General features: G+C 45.9%; 1 protein-coding gene and 1 long non-coding RNA gene across 2 annotated transcripts in view; one reads left to right on the top strand and one right to left on the bottom strand.

Moving 5' to 3' along the window:
* LOC138369365 (uncharacterized) overlaps positions 1 to 22,668 on the bottom strand; it is a 282,936-nt gene that overhangs the window by 98,077 nt on the left and 162,191 nt on the right. The window lies entirely within an intron of this gene.
* LOC123754905 (B-cell lymphoma/leukemia 11A) overlaps positions 1 to 22,668 on the top strand; it is a 107,008-nt gene that overhangs the window by 43,115 nt on the left and 41,225 nt on the right. Inside the window, exon 2 of the mRNA XM_069332774.1 lies at positions 5,497 to 5,859. Within this exon, the coding sequence (XP_069188875.1) occupies positions 5,497 to 5,859 (363 nt within the window). The remainder of the gene's footprint in view (positions 1 to 5,496; positions 5,860 to 22,668) is intronic.

The raw sequence follows: 22,668 nt of genomic DNA, 5'->3' as shown, positions 1-22,668 counted from the left end.
CCCTCCCTTCCTCGCCTCTTCCTCTCTCTCTCTCTCTCTCTCTCTCTCTCTCTCTCTCTCTCTCTCTCTCTCTCTCTCTCTCTCTCTCTCTTTCTCTCTTCTCAACCTCACTCGGCAAATTTTGGAATAGGAGAAGTAAAGGAGAAAGAGGAGACGAGGGAGCACGATGAACAGACATTGGGATAGGAGAGGGGGAGAGAGAGAGAGAGGGGGAGAGAGAGAGAGAGGGGGAGAGAGAGAGAGAGGGAGAGAGAGAGAGAGAGAGAGAGAGAGAGAGAGAGAGAGAGAGAGAGAGAGAGAGAGAGAGAGAGAGAGAGAGAGAGAGAGAGAGAGAGAGAGAGAGAGAGAGGGAGAGAGAGGGAGAGAGAGAGAGAGGGAGAGAGAGGGAGAGAGAGGGAGAGAGAGAGGGGGGGAGAGAGAGAGAGAGAGAGAGAGAGAGAGAGAGAGAGAGAGAGAGAGAGAGAGAGAGAGAGAGAGAGAGAGAGGGAGGGAGAGAGAGAGAGAGAGAGAGAGAGAGAGAGAGAGAGAGAGAGAGAGAGAGAGAGAGAGAGAGAGAGAGAGAGAGAGAGAGAGAGAGAGAGAGAGAGAGAGAGAGAGAGAGAGAGAGAGAGAGAGAGAGAGAGAGAGAGAGAGAGAGAGAGAGAGAGAGAGAGAGAGAGAGAGAGAGAGAGAGAGAGGGGGGGGGGGGGGGGGTGGGGGAGGGCAGCAGCTGATGAATATTCAGATTTCAGATATCGAATCTAAAATTATATTATCTTCTTAGCGTATCTCATAAATTGGCGAGACTGTCTTTGCTCAAAGGGAGAGAGAGTGAGAGTGAGAGACGAGGACAAAGAGAGACGGAGAAACACAAGAAACACGAATCGTATTTGGAATGTGTGTTACGCTGGGCTGGAAACACTGTTGTACACACACGCTATATAGTAGTGGTCTCCGGCCTACTTTGGCTATGGCTGACTAGGAAACTTTGATCCGAACCAATTGATTGTTTCTACTGCATATTTGTGAATTGGTAAGATCGTACTCTGTGTGTACTCACTAAAGCTGCAACGCAAATCTTGTGTATGCTATTGTTAATGATAATCACACGAGCCCTTGTGATAAGTGCTTGAGTGAGAATAGAAAGGTGTCTAAATCTGTTGCTGTTTCTTCCTGTTTTTTATATATATAAATCAGCCCGCCCCCTTTCTTCGCGAGAAAGGGAATACGAGGGGGGAAGAGGACCAGAACCAAAATTAGCCCTTAAGTGCGATCAGACAAATCAAACGAGGGGAAAGAAGCAAAAAAAAAAAGGATTAGAATCCAAATTAGCATCTTTTTAGCGACATGGAGAATCGTAGGAGCGAGAATGTTGCTCTGTGAGAGGACGGAGAGGTCTAGATCAGAACCACATGAGAAATTGGCAGAATATCGGCTGGCTAGCGGCAGTGGACGTCGGTGATCGATCAATTCCCCCCCCCAACACTCTGATAAGGACAGTTGTCACTGGGTGGTGCCACTTTTAAATTGGACCCCACTGGCTATTTTTCTTTTCAAGTGCGAGAGATGTGGTGGCGGTGATTGTGGTAACTGTGGTGGGGGGAGGGGGGCCTGTGCGCTGGCCACAATGCACCCCCTCCTTCTTCCCCCCTCAGCCCCCCAGCCTCTTCTTCAACCAGCCAATTCGTCATATCGCCCTGGGGAGAGAGATGGGGGGGAGGGGGAGAGTTTTCGTGCCATTGTGTGGTCGAGGTGGCAGCATCCATATGAAACTGTTAATGGTGTGTGTTCACATGGCTGACCACTGTGACAAAGGCTGCCCCCCGGGCATTTCTCTCTCTCTCCCTGATGATGGATATGCCGTCCGGAGCCTAGCCTTCTAGCCTAGCCTTCTAGCCTAGCCTCCTAGCCTAACCTCCTAGCCCAGCCTCCTAGCCCAGCCTCCTAGCCTAGCCTCCTGCTGTTATTCCTCCTCCAGGAGCATTACGCTCATAACAGTTATAACCACAACATCTAATGGTGGCTTAATAATAGTGGGGAAGATCGTGGTAATGGTAACCAGGATCGTTGAGAAATGGTAGCAGTAATGTTAATTAGAGGGGGCAACACACGTATGGTAATGGCAGCGATATCAAGAGACGCGATAACACATGGTTATCCAATAGCGGGATATATTATGCAAACACATAGCCATATACTGTACTAATTCAACTTGCTTCTGACAGCAAAACTGGACGTGATAATTGTGGGGGGTCGTACGTGATAATTGTGGGGGTCGTACGTGATAATTGTGGGGGTCGTACGTGATAATTCTGAGGGTCGTACGTGAAGACTATGTTGTCGTATGTGATAACAAGGGCGTCGTACGTTCAGCCACACACACAACCATCCCGTTCGTACACAAAACGGGACGCGATCACCCTAATTGCGTCATCAAAACGGTATGCCGCCATCAAAGACCTATAAAACGGGAGTTTAGAATTAGAGACGTTCTTCGTGACAACGTACACACACATTATGGCAATAATGGCTCATGGTGTAGAGCAGTCTAAATCAAACTGACATTTTTTGCCATAGAGTACCATTTAGCTTACAATTTGCAAGGAGATTTTAGCTGTCATTTTTTTCCCTCAATGACGCATCAATGCCATTTTGAACTGTTGGATTAGCCAAATATAATTATGATCATTCTAATCTGTATAATACTGAGTCATGTTAAGGCCAAGGAAAGCAGTATCATTACACTGATTAGAAAGTAGACGATTACACTGCGTACTGAGGCTAATTATATATAGCAATATAAAATAGGCTTAAGCAGGCAAACCCAGATAACGGCTCAACGTTATCACAGGAGGCAAGGATAGAGTACATCCCTGGAAACACAAACCGTAACTGTCCCCTATTTTCCGCTTGTTACAACTTGTAATAAAGTTGTTACATCTTGGCTTATAACGTGTTTATGACGCATTAGAACGTTGTTACAACTTGCTATATTGGTTGTTATAATTGGTTAGATGTTAAAATGTGTTCGAACGTTGTAGCAACGTCGTAGTTTCGTTGTGTGTTTGGCGGGATGTGTCGTACCTAATAGCCAGAGTTGCCTAAAAGACCGAATTTTCGTGCAATATTAAATTTGTCTAAAAACCCTCTTATGAAATGATAGTTTTCACTGCATTATATATCATTGCAATTTTATGTTATTTTAGTCAAAACTATAAAATTTGATCAAACCTAACCTACCTAACCTATTCAAACCTATCCTAACCTAACATAACTAACTCAGTAATTCATGTTCCTTTTATAATAAATTGTTATTATTAGAAAATAACCAATCTCGAAAGAAATACTTGAAAATAACGAAAATCATTCAGTCTATTAGGCAAATCGGACCTTGCATACTAGGCTATTAAATGCTAATAATTATATATATATATATATATATATATATATATATATATATATATATATATATATATATATATATATATATATATATATCACAAGAGGATCAAGTGACCCGGAAATAAACGATAAATCCAATAACCTTAAAAAGAGTGAGAGATAAGCCATGGGGCGAGGCGTCCCGCTGATAATGTGGCCGTGACAGTGACAAAGCTTCGATTTTACACTCGTGCGTCATGTTCGAATCGCCGGCCCTGCACTGTCGAACGCTCGTAGATCATTTTCTGGATAACAAGACGGGGGGGGGGGGCTTTCGAACTCCTTTGAACCTTAACTTGAACGCTCAAAAAGTCACACTCGATCCAAGCCAACATTGCAGAAGCAAGCCCATTATTACAACAATGACTGTGGCTTACAACATGTAAGTCACTTAACTCTAAACACGGTACAGAAGTCTGTATTGGGAGTTAAGTGTCCATCTGACCATGTTCGAGGCTGTGACTTGACACGGGCTTCGACCACCTTCAGCCTGTACTGTTAACACTCCCTAAATCACCGTAACCAAAACATCTAACCAAACCTAGACCGAACTATAAAAATATTATATATATATATATATATATATATATATATATATATATATATATATATATATATATATATATATATATATATATATATAATTATATTTTCATGTCGGAAAGAAATGTTTGTTATACCGTATAAAAAACTCATCCTGTCAGTTGTTTGTCTGCTGAAGGAGTAAAAAACTGCACTAACTTATTTTATTATTAACATCTTTATTGACAAAATTAATTACAATTTTGTCTAATCTGTGGATTTCAATTAAGTCTTATGAAAGTGAGGATAATGCTGGTACAAGTCAAGCACTTGACTTACTGCTCGGGGCTGGAGACGGGTTGAGAAAAGCTGTTCCTCAAGAGAGTGGCCAAGATTTAAACTAAAGTGCGACAGATTCGCGATACCGAAGCTTACTTCCGAACACACCCACTGATAAGTAAGGTATCGGTACTCACACCTATTTAATCGTTGCCTTTTATTCAACACCTCTTTGGTTCTCTTCCTTCCCCCCCCCGTCTTCTCTCTCTCTCTCTCTCTCTCTCTCTCTCTCTCTCTCTCTCTCTCTCTCTCTCTCTCTCTCTCTCATGCATTATTATCTAGTATCGATATTCAGGTCTCATATTAACCGAAGAATTTGCGTGTTTCTGCTATTTGAGTGATAAATAAGAAATACGGGGACATTTTGATAGTGCTGTGCGCGCTCTGATAATTCTTCGTCTCAAGACTTTTAGTCTTCGCGTTGTCTTATTGGATGGCAACACGTTGTGTTAGAGAGAAAATTATAATACCGGTTTCAGGGATATGATTTCTATGTATTAGGACTGGACCTTCAAGCTATGGTTGCCTGGACGTGGGAGGTTTCTTGATCCGACGCGCACATGGCGTGCGTCAAGGCTGAAATGGGCGAGAGTTTTATGCGCTCCACTTGTCATTGTCACGTGTTATGCGTTACTTGTCCGTCTTACACACACACACACACACACACACACACACACACACACACACACACACACACACACACACACACAACGTACGTGGGGCCCTCACGGCTGAGTGGACAGCGTTTGGGGGTCGTAGTCATAAGGCCCGGGTTCGATTCCCGGACGAGGCTGAAACAAAGGAGTCAGATGTTTCTTTCACCCTGACGCGTCTGTTCACCTAGCAGTAAATAGGTACCAGGGAGTTAGACAACTGCTACGTGTACTGCTTCCTGGGGATATGTGCGCGCGCGTTTTAAATATATATAGTAAATATACTAGAGGAAAAATAGATTGGTTAGAAAGGCGGGGTCCAAGAGCTAACAGCTCGATACTGCAGACACAAATAGTAAATACACATTGTTCCCTCCCACCCTACTGTTACTTGACTAAGGGTCAATATGTAAACCACCGCTAATTGGTTTACTCTTGCCTGCTATATATTACGGATTTAGTGGGCTTCTAAGATTAATTAGTTGTCCGTAATATACTTGAATTGAGTTATTGTGTGGGTAATTCGCCCTTGTCCAATATGCTAATGTTGTGTTGGTTGCAGGTGACGGCCCTGGGGAGTGTGCCGACGTGCTGACGTGCGGAGTGTGCCAGAAGGACTTCCTGCTGGCGGACATCCTGCGCTTCATACAGCACAAGGTCCAAAACTGCCAGGCCCCCACCGGGCGCTGTGGCCGCAAAGCCTCCTCGGGCGACCAGGACGCCACGGCCCTTCCCCACGGCAGAGACCACAATGGCGACTTGAGCTCCGATGGTCCTTCCAACCCAGCCAGTCCTGCCACCATCAAGGAGGAAGGGGACGACTACAAGGCCGACGACAAGCGCAAGAGGGACGACGAGGACGACGCCCCGGCTAGGAAAAAGCCCCGGAGCACCCAGGATGCAGAAGCCAACACGACAGATTCCGGTGAGTAAGCTGATGAGTCGCACGCATCTTATAACGTTGATGAAACCACCTTTTTGTGATTTCTAATGTTGGCACGGCTCGTCTCTTCAGACTTTTGCTAGCTCTCGACGCTAACAACTCTAAAATGTCAAACTCGGGCGACCTCAGACCTTGAGACCTCGCCCTTGTGTGTCTACCACTATTGGCCTCGACTGCTTTATAAGAACAGATATTGCTCGTCAAGCCCACGTTGTGGTGATTGGAATGCCGTTATATATAGATCTCCCATTAGCACAATCGGATTACCTGGAATTGTGTAAGAGATATATTGCGTAAAGTCCTCTGATTGCTTGGTGCAGAGCCGAGATCTTCCACTATATCATGACGTAGAGCTCGTGTATTATTCCCATTTCGGGGATTTTCTGCATAAACGCCAAGGCCCCGGCTCAATTCCCGGCTCCCCAAAAACGGCAGGAAGCGTCATAATTCCTCCACGGGTGATCGCTTGCCGTCTTCCATTTCATTAGTGTCATGAGCGTCGGAGTAAATCAGAGGCAGCGCCACCAAAACAAACCCCGTGAGTCCTGGGGTACCCTGGTTCTGGATCATAAGGCTAATTGAGGGTCCGTGTTTGGTCTCGGATCTTCATCTCTCTCTCGCTGGCTCTCGCTCTCTCTCTCTCTCTCTCTCGCTGGCTCTCGCTGGCTCTCGCTCTCTCTCTCTCCCATATCTCCTCTTCTCTTCTCTTCCTTTACTGCTGCTGGTTTATCAACAAGACCGCCATGACTTCCTCCTCTGTCGTCGCCGACGGCTCCCAGACGATCCTCCCCCTCCTCCAGGGGTGCGACAGAGGGACGGGTCTGAGGGGACCTTCGACGAGCACTTAGCCATCTTGGAGGAGACATCCATCATGTCTGAGAGACAGTAATCCGCCACACTGTCTGCTAGATGTGATATCCTTCATGGAGGGGGGGGGGAAGATATCAGTCATTAGATAATGGAAGGTTATGGCTTAGATAACTCATTACGTTGGCTATTTAATGGGCTGCGAAATGCAGATCAACTGTTATGTTGATTACCGACAAGTGACACAAGAATCCCATCGCGAGGAATAACACACACACACACACACACACACACACACACACACACACACCACACACACACACACACACACACACACACACACGCTCGTTTGCCGAATGATCACACGGTAAACTCTATACCATACTACCCCCCTCCCCCCCATACCCTCAGTCACCCCCCCTCCCCCTATACCCTCCATCACCCCCCCCCCCCTCCCCCCTCATGAACGATAACACGGCGTTCACCCCGACAGCCGTATTTTCGCCCGTCCCCCGGCGCCTGGCTTCTTTTATTGGCGCCTCTTCCTGTCCATAGCGGGCCGGCGCCAGGGGGGGAAGCCTCGCATTTGTTCCCGGGACCTCGAACGTCCGACCTCGCGCCCGCAACATAACCCGGGGCTCTAATACTACCCCCCCCCCCCCCGACGCCCCCAGCCATCAGGAGGAAGGGGTCACGCTCAAACACTGGATTTTCAACTTGTATTTCTCCAAGACAAAACATTATATCTCGAAGAAATGACCGTCATTGAGTGGTGTGTTTGTTTAACATGGATTTACTGATTTTATTATTTTTTTTTTTTTTTGGGGGGGGGCCAATACAGGATAATACATTTCGTGTATTTAGCTTTGACGAGTTTGTGGGAAATGGGGAAAAAAAGAACAGTCGTTACAGGAATGATTAAATCTTGTTGTTGGAGTGTAGAAAACGACGACGGCGCCCCCGACGCCGACAGCCCCCGACGCCGACGACGCCGACGACGGCCACGCCGACGCCGCAGGAACAAGTGTCGTGTAGGCGATAATGTATATCCGGAGGGGTCAGCAATGGCCTCTATATAGAGACGAGCGTTGTTGCCCCTATATAACACCGGACATCAGTGGTCCTTACAGGCAGGACAGCAGGATGCCTTTAGCTCTTTATACATAGAGCAGGGCGTGGCTGGTCTTAACATTGAGGTCTTAACCGTGGCTGGTGTTTAAATACAAGAGGTGGACGGCGGTCTGTGTACACACACACACACACACACACCCACCACACACACACACACACACACACACACACACACACACACCCACCACACACACACACACACACACACACACACACCCACCACACACACACACCCACCACACACACACACACACACACACACACACACACACACACACACACACACACACACACACACAAGGGTTACCTTGGGTTATTGTGCAGGGTCGGGCGTGATGGGTTTTACATAGGGTGGGAAGTGGTTGAAATTTCTTCAGGTCGTGATGTGGATGGCTTGCTTGCTTGCTTGCTTTCTCTGTTGCTAAGGGTTGGCTGGCTTGCTTGCTTGCTTGCTTGCTTGCTTTCTCTGTTGCTAAGGGTTGGCTGGCTTGCTTGCTTGCTTGCTTGCTTTCTCTGTTGCTAAGGGTTGGCTGGCTTGCTTGCTTGCTTGCTTGCTTTCTCTGTTGCTAAGGGTTGGATGGCTTGCTTGCTTGCTTGCTTTCTCTGTTGCTAAGGGTTGGATGGCTTGCTTGCTTGCTTGCTTTCTCTGTTGCTAAGGGTTGGCTGGCTTGTTTGCTTTCTTTCTTTCTCTGTTGCTAAGGGTTGGCTGGCTTGCTTGCTTGCTTTCTCTGTTGCTAAGGGTTGGCAGGCTTGCATGCTTTCTCTGTTAAGGGTTGGCAGGCTTGCATGCTTTCTCTGTTGTTAAGGGTTGGCAGGCTTGCATGCTTTCTCTGTTGCTAAGGGTTCGCTCACTTGCTTGCTTGCTTTCTCTGTTGCAATGGGTGGCTGGCTTGCTTTCCCTGTTGTAGGTGGGTGGGTGTCTTGCGTTCTCTGTTGCTAAGGGTTGGCTGACTTGCTTTTTCTGTTGCAGGGGGTGGCTGGCTTGCTTTCTCTGTTGCAGGGGGTGGCTGGCTTGCTTTCTCTGTTGCAGGGGGTGGCTGGCTTGCTTTCTCTGTTGCAGGGGGTGGCTGGCTTGCTTTCTCTGTTGCAGGGGGTGGCTGGCTTGCTTTCTCTGTTGCAGGGGGTGGCTGGCTTGCTTTCTCTGTTGCAGGGGGTGGCTGGCTTGCTTTCTCTGTTGCAGGGGGTGGCTGGCTTGCTTTCTCCGTTGCAGGGGGTGGCTGGCTTGCTTTCTCTGTTGCAGGGGGTGGCTGGCTTGCTTTCTCTGTTGCAGGGGGTGGCTGGCTTGCTTTCTCTGTTGCAGGGGGTGGCTGGCTTGCTTTCTCTGTTGCAGGGGGTGGCTGGCTTGCTTTCTCTGTTGCAGGGGGTGGCTGGCTTGCTTTCTCTGTTGCAGGGGGTGGCTGGCTTGCTTTCCCTGTTGCAGGTGGGTGGCTGGCTTGCTTTCTCTGTTGCAGGGGGTGACTGGCTTGCTTTTCCCGTTGCAGGGGGGTTGCTAGCTTGCTTGAAAAGGGTGGCCGCAATACCAGGTCGGTTGTATCCGCCGACTCGAAAATGGTTGTGTTTACGCGATAACTCTTAACGCTCAGTGTGTTTGTAAATATATGGCTGTTTGGACGTTGTGGTGGTGGTGGTGGTGGTGGTGGTGGTGGTGGTGGTGGTGGTGGTGGTAGCTGTACCAAAGGAGGATTGTGGTTGTCAGGAACCGTGGGGAGGTGATAGTGGTTGGTGCTGGTTGAGGCTATATACCTTGGCTGATGGTGGTAGTTAGCTGTGGTGCCAACAGTAAATGGTGGTGTGTGGTTGGTGGTTTGTGTTGTGGTGAATGGCCGAGGTGCCTTGGCCTGCCAAGAGAAAACCCACCTCTTTCCTTCTTACTTATTCCCTCTTCCTCCTAACTCCCTTATCCTTCCGTCCTTTCTCCTTCCCTTTTCCTCTTCCTCTCCTGCCTTTCTCTTGCCCCCCCCGCCCTCTGGTTATTCTATTATCAAGACCACCTGTACTATGTAAAGCTTTACAATGTGTCAATATTATATTCACTATTGGTCTTATTACATAATTATTATTATTTCGTCATCATCTCATTATTTTATCATCAGTTGTCTTCATTATCAGTCATCTTAATCAGCGTCATTATCCTTCTTAATCAGTCATCATCATCGTCATCACCAGACATCTCTATTTCATCTTCATCAGGTATAATGACGAAGCTTATGACAGATGAACATGATAAGTCATCCATCATCATGGTCATCAGCCCTAAAAACTGCATTTGGCGCCGGTCCATCTTACTGTCTGGTTGCCTCTGTCAACCAGCTTTGCTCTCTCTCTGTCCTGGGAACAAAACTGCGTACTCGACTTAGGGCTTTTGGAGCGGGCCTTGACCATCCTGGAGGGCGAAAGCCGCCTCGTCCACTGCGTTGGCGGGAAGGAATAATCACATTTTGCTAGGCTCTTATCCCTTCCGCTGGTAGCATTCTTGTGTTGGCAGGTATACGGGTCGGGAGTACCATCCATTATGCTGTGTATGGTTAACTCAAATTGCCAAATTCGTTCCACCACATAGGCCTATGGGTCATTTTACACTGTGACCGGGATAATAGGTAAACTAAGGGGGGTAGAAATAGCCTAAGCTACTCTATCCCTTTGAGATGTATTTATTGCTTATCTCAATAAACATACTTGAACTTGAAATAGGTAAACTGGGTACTTTTTTGTGAGAGATTTACATCAGCGTAAAGGACATTTATCGGTTTATTGTGCGTTTTACTTGCAATATTAGAACCCTAAAAAAAACAGCAGGTAAAGCACATTCTTGGTATTTGTGGTGCAGAAAAACGCCTTCCTTAACCCTGGAGGCGGCTTGTACAGCGGTTATTTCCCCAGCCTTATGTTGGGCCCGGGGACCTTAGGGACCACTCGGTCCCTGTGTGGCCCTGTGCGGTCCCTCGGAGTGGACCTGCTCGGTCCCTGTGACGAGTGATCCAAGTCTCTTCCCCGCAGAGTCACCTACGGATACCCTATTTTATCGAGATGTGAAGTTCATGCGGCACCCCGCGTCTTCCTGACGTGCTGCTGCCCGCAGTGATTCGGGGACACGTGCCTATTCTATGATGTGATTCGGGCACGTAAACTTCACTTTGTCGCTCTCTTCCTCTCACACGAATATCTTCTCATTCCCATCACATCCTTGACGTCACCTAGCTTCTTCAGTAGCGACTCCGTCATTCCCTCCCTCCCCCCTGTCTCAACCCTCAAGCCAGGAATACTGCACGAACCCCGCCTCCTGGCGGCGGTGGTGGGGTGGTCCTGTCCAGGACCTTGGAAGGAGTCCACCAGTGGGTCAGTGGGCTACCTCAACCCCCCCCCCTTCCTTCCCCCCCCTTCCCCATGATTACCAACACCACACACACCTGCCTCAACCACACCCCCCCCCTCTACCACCCCCCCCCTCCTCCTACGGCTACCACTTCGTTCATGCAATTTCCGGAGTGAAACAAAGAAATTCGGGCAATAAGGTGGTGCTTTTTTTTTCTTTACTTTTTTCCCTTTTCTTTTCACATTGTTAGATTTTGTGTGTTGCTTGTGGTGCGAGAGGGTTCAGGGTCGCCTGTGGCATTGGGGGGAGGGGGGGTGCTGTACGGTGACTGACACACACACACACACACACACACACACACACACACACACACACACACACACACACACACACACACACACTATTACGTTGTATTACCGTAACTTTTCATTCATGTAGTGTATGTGCGTGTACTCACCTATTCACCTATTTGAGCTTGCGTGTGTGCGCGCGCGCGCGCGCGCGCTAATGTTGAAATTAATTAGTTTGAACTAGTCTAGTGCCTTAACAGTGCGGTGAGTGGCCCTGGTTGACAGTACTGTGTTAACTGGCCACTGAGGGCGTGGTAGCTGTGGTCGAGGGGGGGTTGATGGGGGACCCTGACCCCCAACGCTGACCCCTCCGGCCACAGTCAACACCGCCCGCGGCCACAGTCTGGGCCAACACTAAACCACAAGGTGCCACAAGGTGCCGCAAGGTGCCACAAGGTGCCACAAGGGGCCACAAGGGGCCACAAGGTGCCACAAGGTGCCACAAGGGGCCACAAGGGGCCACAAGGGGCCACAAGGTGCCACAAGGTGCCACAAGGTCCTCGTGTGCAAAGCTCGCCGAGCTAGCCACCCGCTCCTCCCCTAACATTTACACATAAATTAAACCAGCAAGTGATTAAGCATTTACCCTCCTCCCCTTTACTCAACAACCGAATTAAACCATTGATATCTGACATATTACCTGTCTACCTGTCTACCTCTCTACCTGTCTGATGATGATGTTGCACCTTGCTGATGGCGAGTCGTCGTCGCTGGCCAAGTGTCAGATAAGGTATGACGTTCAGCTCTGACAGGTGATGGGAGATGTCAGGTGTGTATACAAATGACGTGTGTGTTGAGTGCGCGTTGGAGCGGGTGTATGTGGCGGGTGTGTGAGTGCTTGCGTTTGCGTTTGCGTGTGTGTGTGTGTGTGTGTGTGTGTGTGTGTGTGTGTGTGTGTGTGTGTGTGTGTGTGTGTGTGTGTGTGTGGACCAAAAAATAAACCCTTGTCACATTCTGCAACCTCAACATTCATACATTCGTCAACATCCTAGAACGATGGCATACACCGTTCTAACTTTTTTTTTAAATACAACATTCTGTAACATTATCATACAACATTTTGCAACATTCATATACAACACGGTATAAACATTATCATACAATATTATACAACAGTCCGCACCACTGTAGAAACCATTATACATTAAATATCTTCCCCACCACTGGTGGGGGGAAGGGAGGGAGGGGGGGTGGACCAGGTGGCATATGGTGGTGTGGGTCGGCGAGGTACCGGCTACCAGGAGTGAGTGCAGGTGTGGGCCAGGGCGGCCCTCCTCGCCCTCAGGTGTGGCCCCAGGGCGGCCCTCCCCGCCTTCCGGTAAGGCCCTGGGCAGCGGTCAGCGGCTGGCGCCCTTGGGGGATACCTGACGGTGTCCGCGCACCAGGCACTAGGCGGCTCCCTCACTCGCGTCCCTTGGCTCCCCTGTTGCTGCTTCAGGGGGGAGGGGGGGGGGTGTACGTACCGAGTTGTGCTTGCGGGGGGTTGAGCTCTGGCTCTTTGGTCCCGCCTCTTAACTGTCAGTCAACTGGTGTACAGATTCATAGGCCTTAAGACCAACACCATAATCAAGGCCAATGCATTAATTTCTTCTTAGGATTTAATTAAAAGAATTAATAATAATAATACAAAAAAGTGGGCGAAGCCTTTAGGAACGAGTGAAGCATTTTTCGAGACAACCTTGGAAAGTGTTAAGAAGTTCCGAGTCATTTGGGCGGGTGTTTCCCGAGGATATCGGTCAGGAAGTCGTAACTTGGTTCACTTTGTAACGTTTATTAACATTTGGAATGTTTATATTCAAAGAAGACGGGTTGTGTGTGTGTGTGTGTGTGTGTGTGTGTGTGTGTGTGTGTGTGTGTGTGTGTGTGTGTGTGTGTATCTCTGTGTGTGTGCGTGTGTGTGTGTGTGTATCTGTGTGTGTGTGTGTGTATCTGTGTGTTTGTGTGTGTGTATCTGTGTGTGTGTGTGTGTGTGTGTATCTGTGTGTGTGTGTGTGTGTGTGTATCTGTGTGTGTGTGTGTGTGTATCTGTGTGTGTGTATCTGTGTGTGTGTGTGTGTGTGTGTGTGTGTGTATCTGTGTGTGTGTGTGTGTGTGTATCTGTGTGTGTGTGTGTGTGTGTATCTGTGTGTGTGTGTGTGTGTGTGTGTGTACTCACCTAATTGTACTCACATAATTGTGCTTGTGGGGGTTGAGCTCTGGCTCTTTAGTCCCGCCTCTCAACCATCAATCGACAGATGTACAGGTTCCTGAGCCTATTGGGCTCTATCATATATACAGATGTGTATGTGTGTCTGTATGTATGCTTTAGTTCAACTTTTGGTTTTAAGGCTTTAAACAACTGTTCGGAAGTATTCTATATCGTCATCTGAGGTGATCTAGACTGTAAAACGTGTTCTCAACTTGTCTGAAACGAAAATTGAATTTAAGAGTGTCAAGGCCTTTCAATCCTCCCCCGCAGGCTTACTATGGTATTTTGGAAATACAAAACAAAGTTGCAAGTTACACGATTGAATAGACTTTTCCCCCATTTCCCGCAATGGGGGACTATTTTACCGTAAGTGATTGTGTCGCCAATTTCACTTGAGGTACATTTATTTGTTCCGTTCCCGCTATTTCCTCTGGCACATTTTCCATTAGGGGAATTGGGAAATATTATAACTGTTAATTGAGGAATTGTATGCCATTGAATTGGGGAAGTATTATGGCAGTTAACTGGGAAATAATATGGCAGTTAACTGGGAAATAATATGGAAGTTAACTGGGAAATAATACGGCAGTTAACTGGGAAATAATACGGCAGTTAACTGGGAAATAATACGGCAGTTAACTGGGAAATAATACGGCAGTTAACTGGGAAATAATACGGCAGTTAACTGGGAAATAATACGGCAGTTAACTGGGGAAATAATATGGCAGTTAACTGGGAAATAATACGGCAGTTAACTGGGAAATAATACGGCAGTTAACTGGGGAAATAATATGGCAGTTAACTGGGGAAATAATATGGCAGTTAACTGGGAAATAATACGGAAGTTAACTGGGAAATAATACGGCAGTTAACTGGGAAATAACATGGCAGTTAACTGGGAAATAACATGGCAGTTAACTGGGAAATAACATGGCAGTTAACTGGGAAATAACATGGCAGTTAACTGGGAAATAACATGGCAGTTAACTGGGAAATAACATGGCAGTTAACTGGGAAATAACATGGCAGTTAACTGGGAAATAATATGGCAGTTAACTGGGAAATAATATGGCAGTTAACTGGGAAATAATATGGCAGTTAACTGGGAAATAATATGGCAGTTAACTGGGAAATAATATGGCAGTTAACTGGGAAATAATACGGCAGTTAACTGGGAAATAATATGGCAGTTAACTGGGAAATAACATGGCAGTTAACTGGGAAATAACATGGCAGTTAACTGGGAAATAATATGGCAATTAACTGGGAAATAATATGGCAGTTAACTGGGAAATAATATGCCAGTTAACTGGGAAATAACATGCCAGTTAACTGGGAAATAACATGGCAGTTAACTGGGAAATAATACGGCAGTTAACTGGGAAATAATATAGTAGTACAGTCAGAAGGTAAACCAGAATAGCCACTCGCGAGGATAGGGATAAACCCAGTAAACCAAACTACCCGAGCAGGCACGGCGACAAATCGCACCCTTATACTAAACAAACGGAAAGTACACCACACACACCTGCTCGAACGAGCGGTTTACAGGACTTCCAGCGAAGGTAAACCACCACCACCTCTCGTCCACCCACTGATAAAACATGGATTCGAACGAGAAACCAAAGGGGCCATAAGAGCCGGATAGAAGGGGAATGGGGAGCCGGATAGAGGGGGGAATGGGGAGCCGGATAGAGGGGGAATGGAGAGCCGGATAGCAAACCCCCAAGGGTTACCAAAGTCCCCCTGGGGGCTAAGGGTCGGTATAAGCAATAAGAAATTAAAGTACATCCTGGGCACCCCTCGACAAGGTGGTAATAAGGCTCTTCCTGCAGGAGTGGTGCCACCCCCTCCCCCCCCCCCTTCTGGAGGAGGGGTGCCACCCTCCCCCCCCCCTTCTGGAGGAGGAGAGTGGCACCTACCGGTGGGCACGTGCGACGCCCACCGCACTTTATCTTAATTTATTCATGACGCTGCAAGACGGCCCAGAGGGACCCCCAGACGGTAGCGGCTGCGGATGTCGCCCCGGCATTGTGCGTGCGTGCGTGTGTGTGTGTGTGTGTGTGTGTGTGTGTGTGTGTGTGTGTGTGTGTGTGTGTGTGTGTGTGTGTGTGTAAAGTGGGGGGGGGCGGTTTTCTTGCTTGCGACGAGATCCCTAGGTGGTTCTAGTGGCCCTCCGCTGGCCACCGCTGGCCCACCAGTGCCACCTAGTCGTTCCTGCGTGACCTCGGGTTTTATACCGGCCTGACCTTTAATGAGCTGAGGTGCTGGGCTCCTGGTGTCTCCGTGACCCCCTCCCCCCCCCCAAATGATCACGCATCCACGGCTGTTTCCGTGTCCTAGTTCCATGCCTTGGCTCAGTGGGTGGCCACGGCCGAGTGTCCTAAGGCGGTCTATTTGGATGGTCTTAAATGATCTAGCGTGGCCCGAAGGTTGAAAGTGGTTGAGTTTGCGTGCGGTGTCCGGCACGACGACACCGGTGTAACAGGTTTCTGCCTCCTCGCATTTGTAATTATTAAGTTCCCCCGGTAATAGGATGGTTCAGCGTTTTCTCTGGTGTTTATATATATATATATATATATATATATATATATATATATATATATATATATATATATATATATATATATATATATTTATTTATTTATTGGTAAAAGGAAGAGTCATATTGAAATTGGGGAAGTGTGGCCTTAATGGGTGATTAACAAGAGGAATGCACTGAGAGGAGAAATTGTGCGGGGGAGCCACCTTCATGCACCGACCTACCTATAAGGCCGCAGTCAACAGGGAATTAGATAGTAAAGATACTTAAATTATAACGCAACAGATATAACAACAACAACTCCTTTTAGTCGCCGACAGGCAAGCACCGCCGCCACCACCACCACCACCAGCCCCCATCACCACCAGCCCCCATCACCACCAGCCCCCATCACCACCATCACCAACCACATCACCACCAGCCCACATCACCACCAGCCCCCATCACCACCAGCCCCCATCACCACCACCACCAGCCCCCATCACCACCAGCCCCCATCACCACCACCACCAGCCCATATCACCACCAGCCCCCATCACCACCACCACCAGCCCCCATCACCACAAGCCCATCACCACCACCACCAACCACATCACCACCAGCCCCCATCACCACAACCCCATCACCACCACCACCAACCACATCACCACCAGCCCACATCACCACTTGCTCCCTAGTCTACGCAACACTCCCCAGAAATGGGATAACCCCACATTTTCCACTCCCAAGTCAAATTAGTTGCGTTTCACAGCTGAAAGCTAATAAGTTAATTTGACCTGCTTCTGAAAACTCAGTTCTCGACACAAGAGCGCCGCTGTGCGCCGGGCAGAGGTGGAGAAGTCAAGGCATTAACACCACCACTAAAATACTAAACCAGGAAAGGAGAATGATTTCCTATATCACGAGAATTATGTTAAAATATACCGTAATTCCAAAGAAGTTTTGGTCACGACTGGTTTCAAAATTTTTCAAGGAGGAAGGATGGGGTTTTCTAAGACTTCAAATCACAACCCTCCTCCCCCCCCCCCCCCCTTTAAAGTCTTCCTTGGTAAGACCTAAATCTAAGGCCTGAATCTAAGACCTAAATCTAAGACTTGCCTCTAAATGCGAACAACTTTCTGTCCGAGATGTATTCAGCTTTTATTAAATGTTTCAATACGTTTAAATGTTGAGAATCTGTTGTGACGTTTAAGACAACATGGAAGAGGACGCATAAATTAGACGTGTTGATGTTTATACTCAGATGATGAGGACTGGAATGCAAGTGCTAATCTGGACGTGTATTTCCTAGCGGAAATTGGACTGGTTTAACACCCAGCAAGACCCCTATGGTTTATGAAAATAAATTCAGCATCTACAATTCCAGCCACTCAAAGACATGTATATTATACAATACATTGATTTTAATAATGTAACGGGAATTTATCTGTCTATTTTGTAGTTGACTCTGCGATTTATTGAATTTTGTGGAACTTACTAGTTCAACCCTTGGAGCTGGGTGACATCTTGGAGTCCAGGATGTCTCCCCCCTCCCCCCTGCTGTATCTACGATCACCATCCCCCCCATTGCACACCCAAGATCTCTTCCCCATCGACTCTTCAACTTACCACCACTCTACCACCCCTACCAACCCCCCCACCAACTTACCACCCCCAACCGACCGTGAGTCACAGTGACGTCATGGCGTGACGTCACCGCCCTGGTAAGCTAGTCAGTGGCCAGTGTGTTTGTTCTAATTATACACCACGAGACCCGAGTCCGCGGCGCATTTGCATTTTTATTTGCTGTCATTGCTCGGTACTGTGTGTCTGTGGCCTGTGTACCCTCTTTGTCGAGACCAACTCCAGACAAAGACAGATTTAAAGCAGCTATGAATAATAATGTGTAGAAGTGTGTGTGTGTGTGTGTGTGTGTGTGTGTGTGTGTGTGTGTGTGTGATCATTGTGAATGAAAGCCCAGGCTGTGAGGAAGATGGGATATGGCCACAGGGTGTGTGTGTGATATTAGCAGTGAAGGGCATGGAATGAAAACGGCACGGGGAAGATGTAGTAATGCTCTAGTTCGAAGAGAATCACCAGAATATGACGTCCGAGTTGGGCCATATTGAAGGGATAGCAGGCTACAGAGCAACCCGTTCTCGCACTTTCTTAGTCAGTATTGACTTATTAAATAAGTGCATATGTGACATACTAATTTATTGTAAATATTTTAGTTTACCTTGAAAAGCTTCATAGAAAACACCCACCTTACCTAACCTTCTTAGTATGTTAAGCATCTTATTGCTTCGTAATTACAATTATTACTTAACCTATTATAGGTATAGGTTAAGTAATAATTGTAATTACGAAGCAATAAGTTGCTTATCTTAACATACTAAGAAGGTTAGGTAAGGTCTGTGTTTTCTATGAAGCTTTTCAAGGTAAACTAAAATATTCACAATAAATTAATGTCACATATGCACTTATTTAATAAGTCAATATTGACTAAGAAAGTGCGAGAACGGGTTGCACAGAGTGTGATAAGGAACAAGGCATTAGCAGTAAGATCGTGGTGAAGTGTGACTAACTGTTTATGGCTGCAGTCGTGGAGGGTTGCTAATGTGGTGCCAATTTTTAGGGGAAATAAATCTCTTGCGTTGAACTATCGTCCAATTAGTTGAACGTCTTTTGTAGAAAAAGGGTGGCTCTATATATCGAAGCTGTCTTGTATAGGCCAATAGGACTTTTATAGTTTCCATAATTCGTGTGTTCTTAAATAATAATTCACAAAAAAAATGTTGTGCAGTTAGCCTTAGGAAGACGATAATACCACCGCCACTCCCTCTATTCCCTCTGTTCAGACTAAGACTTTCCCCTCTTAAAAAATGGATAATTAGTTATATTGAAAAGAACGACAAATACAAAATTGTGTTGTAGAATTAGTCAAAGCAATCGCGCAAGTTTTCCAATCGCTCGTGTTCTTGAATCTAAGTCTCCCCTGGATTCCTCGGATGTGAATCCGGATACACGAACACGCAAAACAATCGAAGGTAACCAGACACGTATTTGTAAATCCCATTGTGCCGACGCATCGCGGAGTACATAGCGGGAAACGCCTCGTGAAGGTTGATTACTTGTTTTGTCACGGCGCTGGCGTTGATGTGTCGCTGGGTATAGCGAGAAAAAGGTGATAAATCAGGTGGGAGAGAGAGAGAGGGGGAGGAAGGAGGGGTTGAGGCAGGTCGGGGGTGCGAAGGCGACCATCTGTGGCTGGCGATGCTGCGCTGTTGCCACGTCGCCCCGGTAATGAGATTAATTCCCTCCCCCTGCCTGCCTGCCTGCCGCTGGTAACGCTGACCCAGCCTCCTTAATTCCTCATCGCGCAGTGGAGCATCTCGCGGCTTTATTTACGAATACTTTCAAGCAAATTTCCTCAAGAGATTAGTCTAAAAGGAACCCAACGGCCATTGAACGATTTTGTTTTGTTTTGCATATTTTATCGAGTGCGATATTAGGGCTGGGTTTCATGCCGAGTTGGGAAAGAACACTAGGATGTAATTCGGATTTAATGACGCAGACATTCAACGACCTGAAAAAGAAGTGCTTCAACATCTTTTACAGCTTTTATCACTTGTGCTGTTGCTGCTGGTGCTGTTTCTGCAGCTGCTAATGATGTTACTGATGTCTCCAGTCCGGCTGTTCCTGTTGCTGCTACTGTTCCTGGTCCAACTGCTGCCGAGTTTCCTTGATCAGAGGTTACTGAAGTCACTAAAGTCTGAATAAAAAAACGCCTGGCCACCCGTCGATACCATAATAGCTCACTAATTACGCAGAATAGATTAAAAAGCAAATGATTCGAGGGTCTTTTTTTATTAACAAAAGTCCACAAAGGGTGTTTTTGTTAAGCAAAATAGTGTTGGCGTCACAAAAGCAAAGTTTATTGGAAATATTGTGTTCACCTTGAGATGGGAGGTTCGATCCCATTGGTTCGAGATATATATATATATATATATATATATATATATATAGGGGTACCACCACTGGTTTAATTAAAGGGACCCACATCCTCGAAGAAGAAAATAAATAGTGTTCAGAGAAGACCTTGTGGATTCTCACTGAATACTTTAATCTTTTCCTCTCCTACCACCCCTATTATTTTTTTTTTTTTTTTATTTGATTTTATTGCAATGTTACAGTTTACAGAAAACACACACTTATATAACAATATAACAATATACCAATCAGTGTTCAAAGACCTCGTCCAGTTCCTCGGGGGTCGGGTGCGTACCCAAGATACAACACGCATTTCCCCTCTGAACAGCGACACTGAGGCGCTGGAACATAAAACTGGCCGCTCTTGGGTCTCTAGTCTTCCCAATGAGTTCCTCGCCCAGCTCCTTCAGGAACTTAAGTGCACATTTACCCCAGGCGCCCAGAGTCTCAGAGCCTATTGGCACGAACCTGTAACAACGTTCTAGGTCCCTGTACTTGTTAGTTTTCTGGGTCTCCCTGAAGGTGGCCGCCCCGCCTCCCTCAGCTGCGCTGTAAGGTAGATAGGTATCAGCCAATGTGGATGCACACGTGTAGTCCCACACGACCTGTTTACCTTCTCTCCACGGCTGCAGGGTGACTCCATCTGGGCGTTTTTGGCTGTTGTCAGGCCTGCACAACTGAGGTTCCCTTTGTGCTGGGCACCCAGCTGAAGCCAAACTTCTCTTGATGATATATATATATATATATATATATATATATATATATATATGTCGTACCTAGTAGCCAGAACGCACTTCTCAGCCTACTATGCAAGGCCCGATTTGCCTAATAAGCCAAGTTTTCATGAATTAATTGTTTTTCGACTACCTAACCTACCTAACCTAACCTAACCTAACTTTTTCGGCTACCTAACCTAACCTAACCTATAACGATAGGTTAGGTTAGGTATGGTAGGGTTGGTTAGGTTCGGTCATATATCTACGTTAATTTTAACTCCAATAAAAAAAAATTTACCTCATACATAATGAAATGGGTAGCTTTATCATTTCATAAGAAAAAAATATGAAAAAATATATTAATTGAGGAAAACTTGGCTTATTAGGCAAATCGGGCCTTGCATATTAGGCTGAGAAGTGCGTTCTGGCTACTAGGTACGACATTATATATATATATATATATATATATATATATATATATATATATATATATATATATATAATGTCGTACCTAGTAGCCAGAACGCACTTCTCAGCCTAATATGCAAGGCCCGATTTGCCTAATATATATATATATATATATATATATATATATATATATATATATATATATGTCGTACCTAGTAGCCAGAACTCACTTCTCAGCCTACTATTCAAGGCCCGATTTGCCTAATAAGCCAAGTTTTCCTGAATTAATATATTTACTATAATTTTTTTCTTATGAAATGATAAAGCAATCCTTTTCTCTATGTATGAGGTCAATTTTTTTTATTGGAGTTAAAATTAACGTAGATATATGACCGAACCTAACCAACCCTACCTAACCTAACCTAACCTATATTTATAGGTAAGGTTAGGTTAGGTAGCCAAAAAAAGCTAGGTTAGGTTAGGTTAGGTAGGTTAGGTAGACGAAAAAACATTAATTCATGAAAACTTGGCTTATTAGGCAAATCGGGCCTTGAATATTAGGCTGAGAAGTGCGTTCTGGCTATTAGGTACGACATATATATATATATATATATATATATATATATATATATATATGTCGTACCTAGTAGCCAGAACTCACTTCTCAGCCTACTATTCAAGGCCAGATTTGCCTAATAAGCCAAGTTTTCCTGAATTAATATATTTACTATAATTTTTTTCTTATGAAATGATAAAGCAACCCTTTTCTCTATGTATGAGGTCAATTTTTTTTATTGGAGTTAAAATTAACGTAGATATATGACCGAACCTAACCAACCCTACCTAACCTAACCTAACCTATATTTATAGGTAAGGTTAGGTTAGGTAGCCAAAAAAAGCTAGGTTAGGTTAGGTTAGGTAGGTTAGGTAGACGAAAAAACATTAATTCATGAAAACTTGGCTTATTAGGCAAATCGGGCCTTGAATAGTAGGCTGAGAAGTGCGTTCTGGCTATTAGGTACGACATATATATATATATATATAATACCTGTTTGTCCTATTTGACAAACATGTCGAATAGGATAACAAAAATTAATTGAAATAGCCTTAGAAGCAGTTGGAACTAAAAAAGTGAAGAGTAAAATGTATATACAGGTAATTAATACATATACTAATGATATTAGTATACTGTTAGCACACATTAATAATATTAGAATTCTAAATTGAATAAATTCAACCTTTAATTGTGGAAAATATAAATATATTCCAACAGCAACGCCTCGATCCAAGACCAAAGTATACCATTACCACTAAACATACGAAAATAAGGCAACCAAGAGAGTCAACTCTGACTAAAACCTCGT

This window comes from Procambarus clarkii, chromosome 28 (genome assembly GCF_040958095.1).
Source record: "Procambarus clarkii isolate CNS0578487 chromosome 28, FALCON_Pclarkii_2.0, whole genome shotgun sequence".
NCBI lineage: Eukaryota > Metazoa > Arthropoda > Malacostraca > Decapoda > Cambaridae > Procambarus > Procambarus clarkii.
This window is presented reverse-complemented; position numbering and strand designations above follow the sequence as displayed.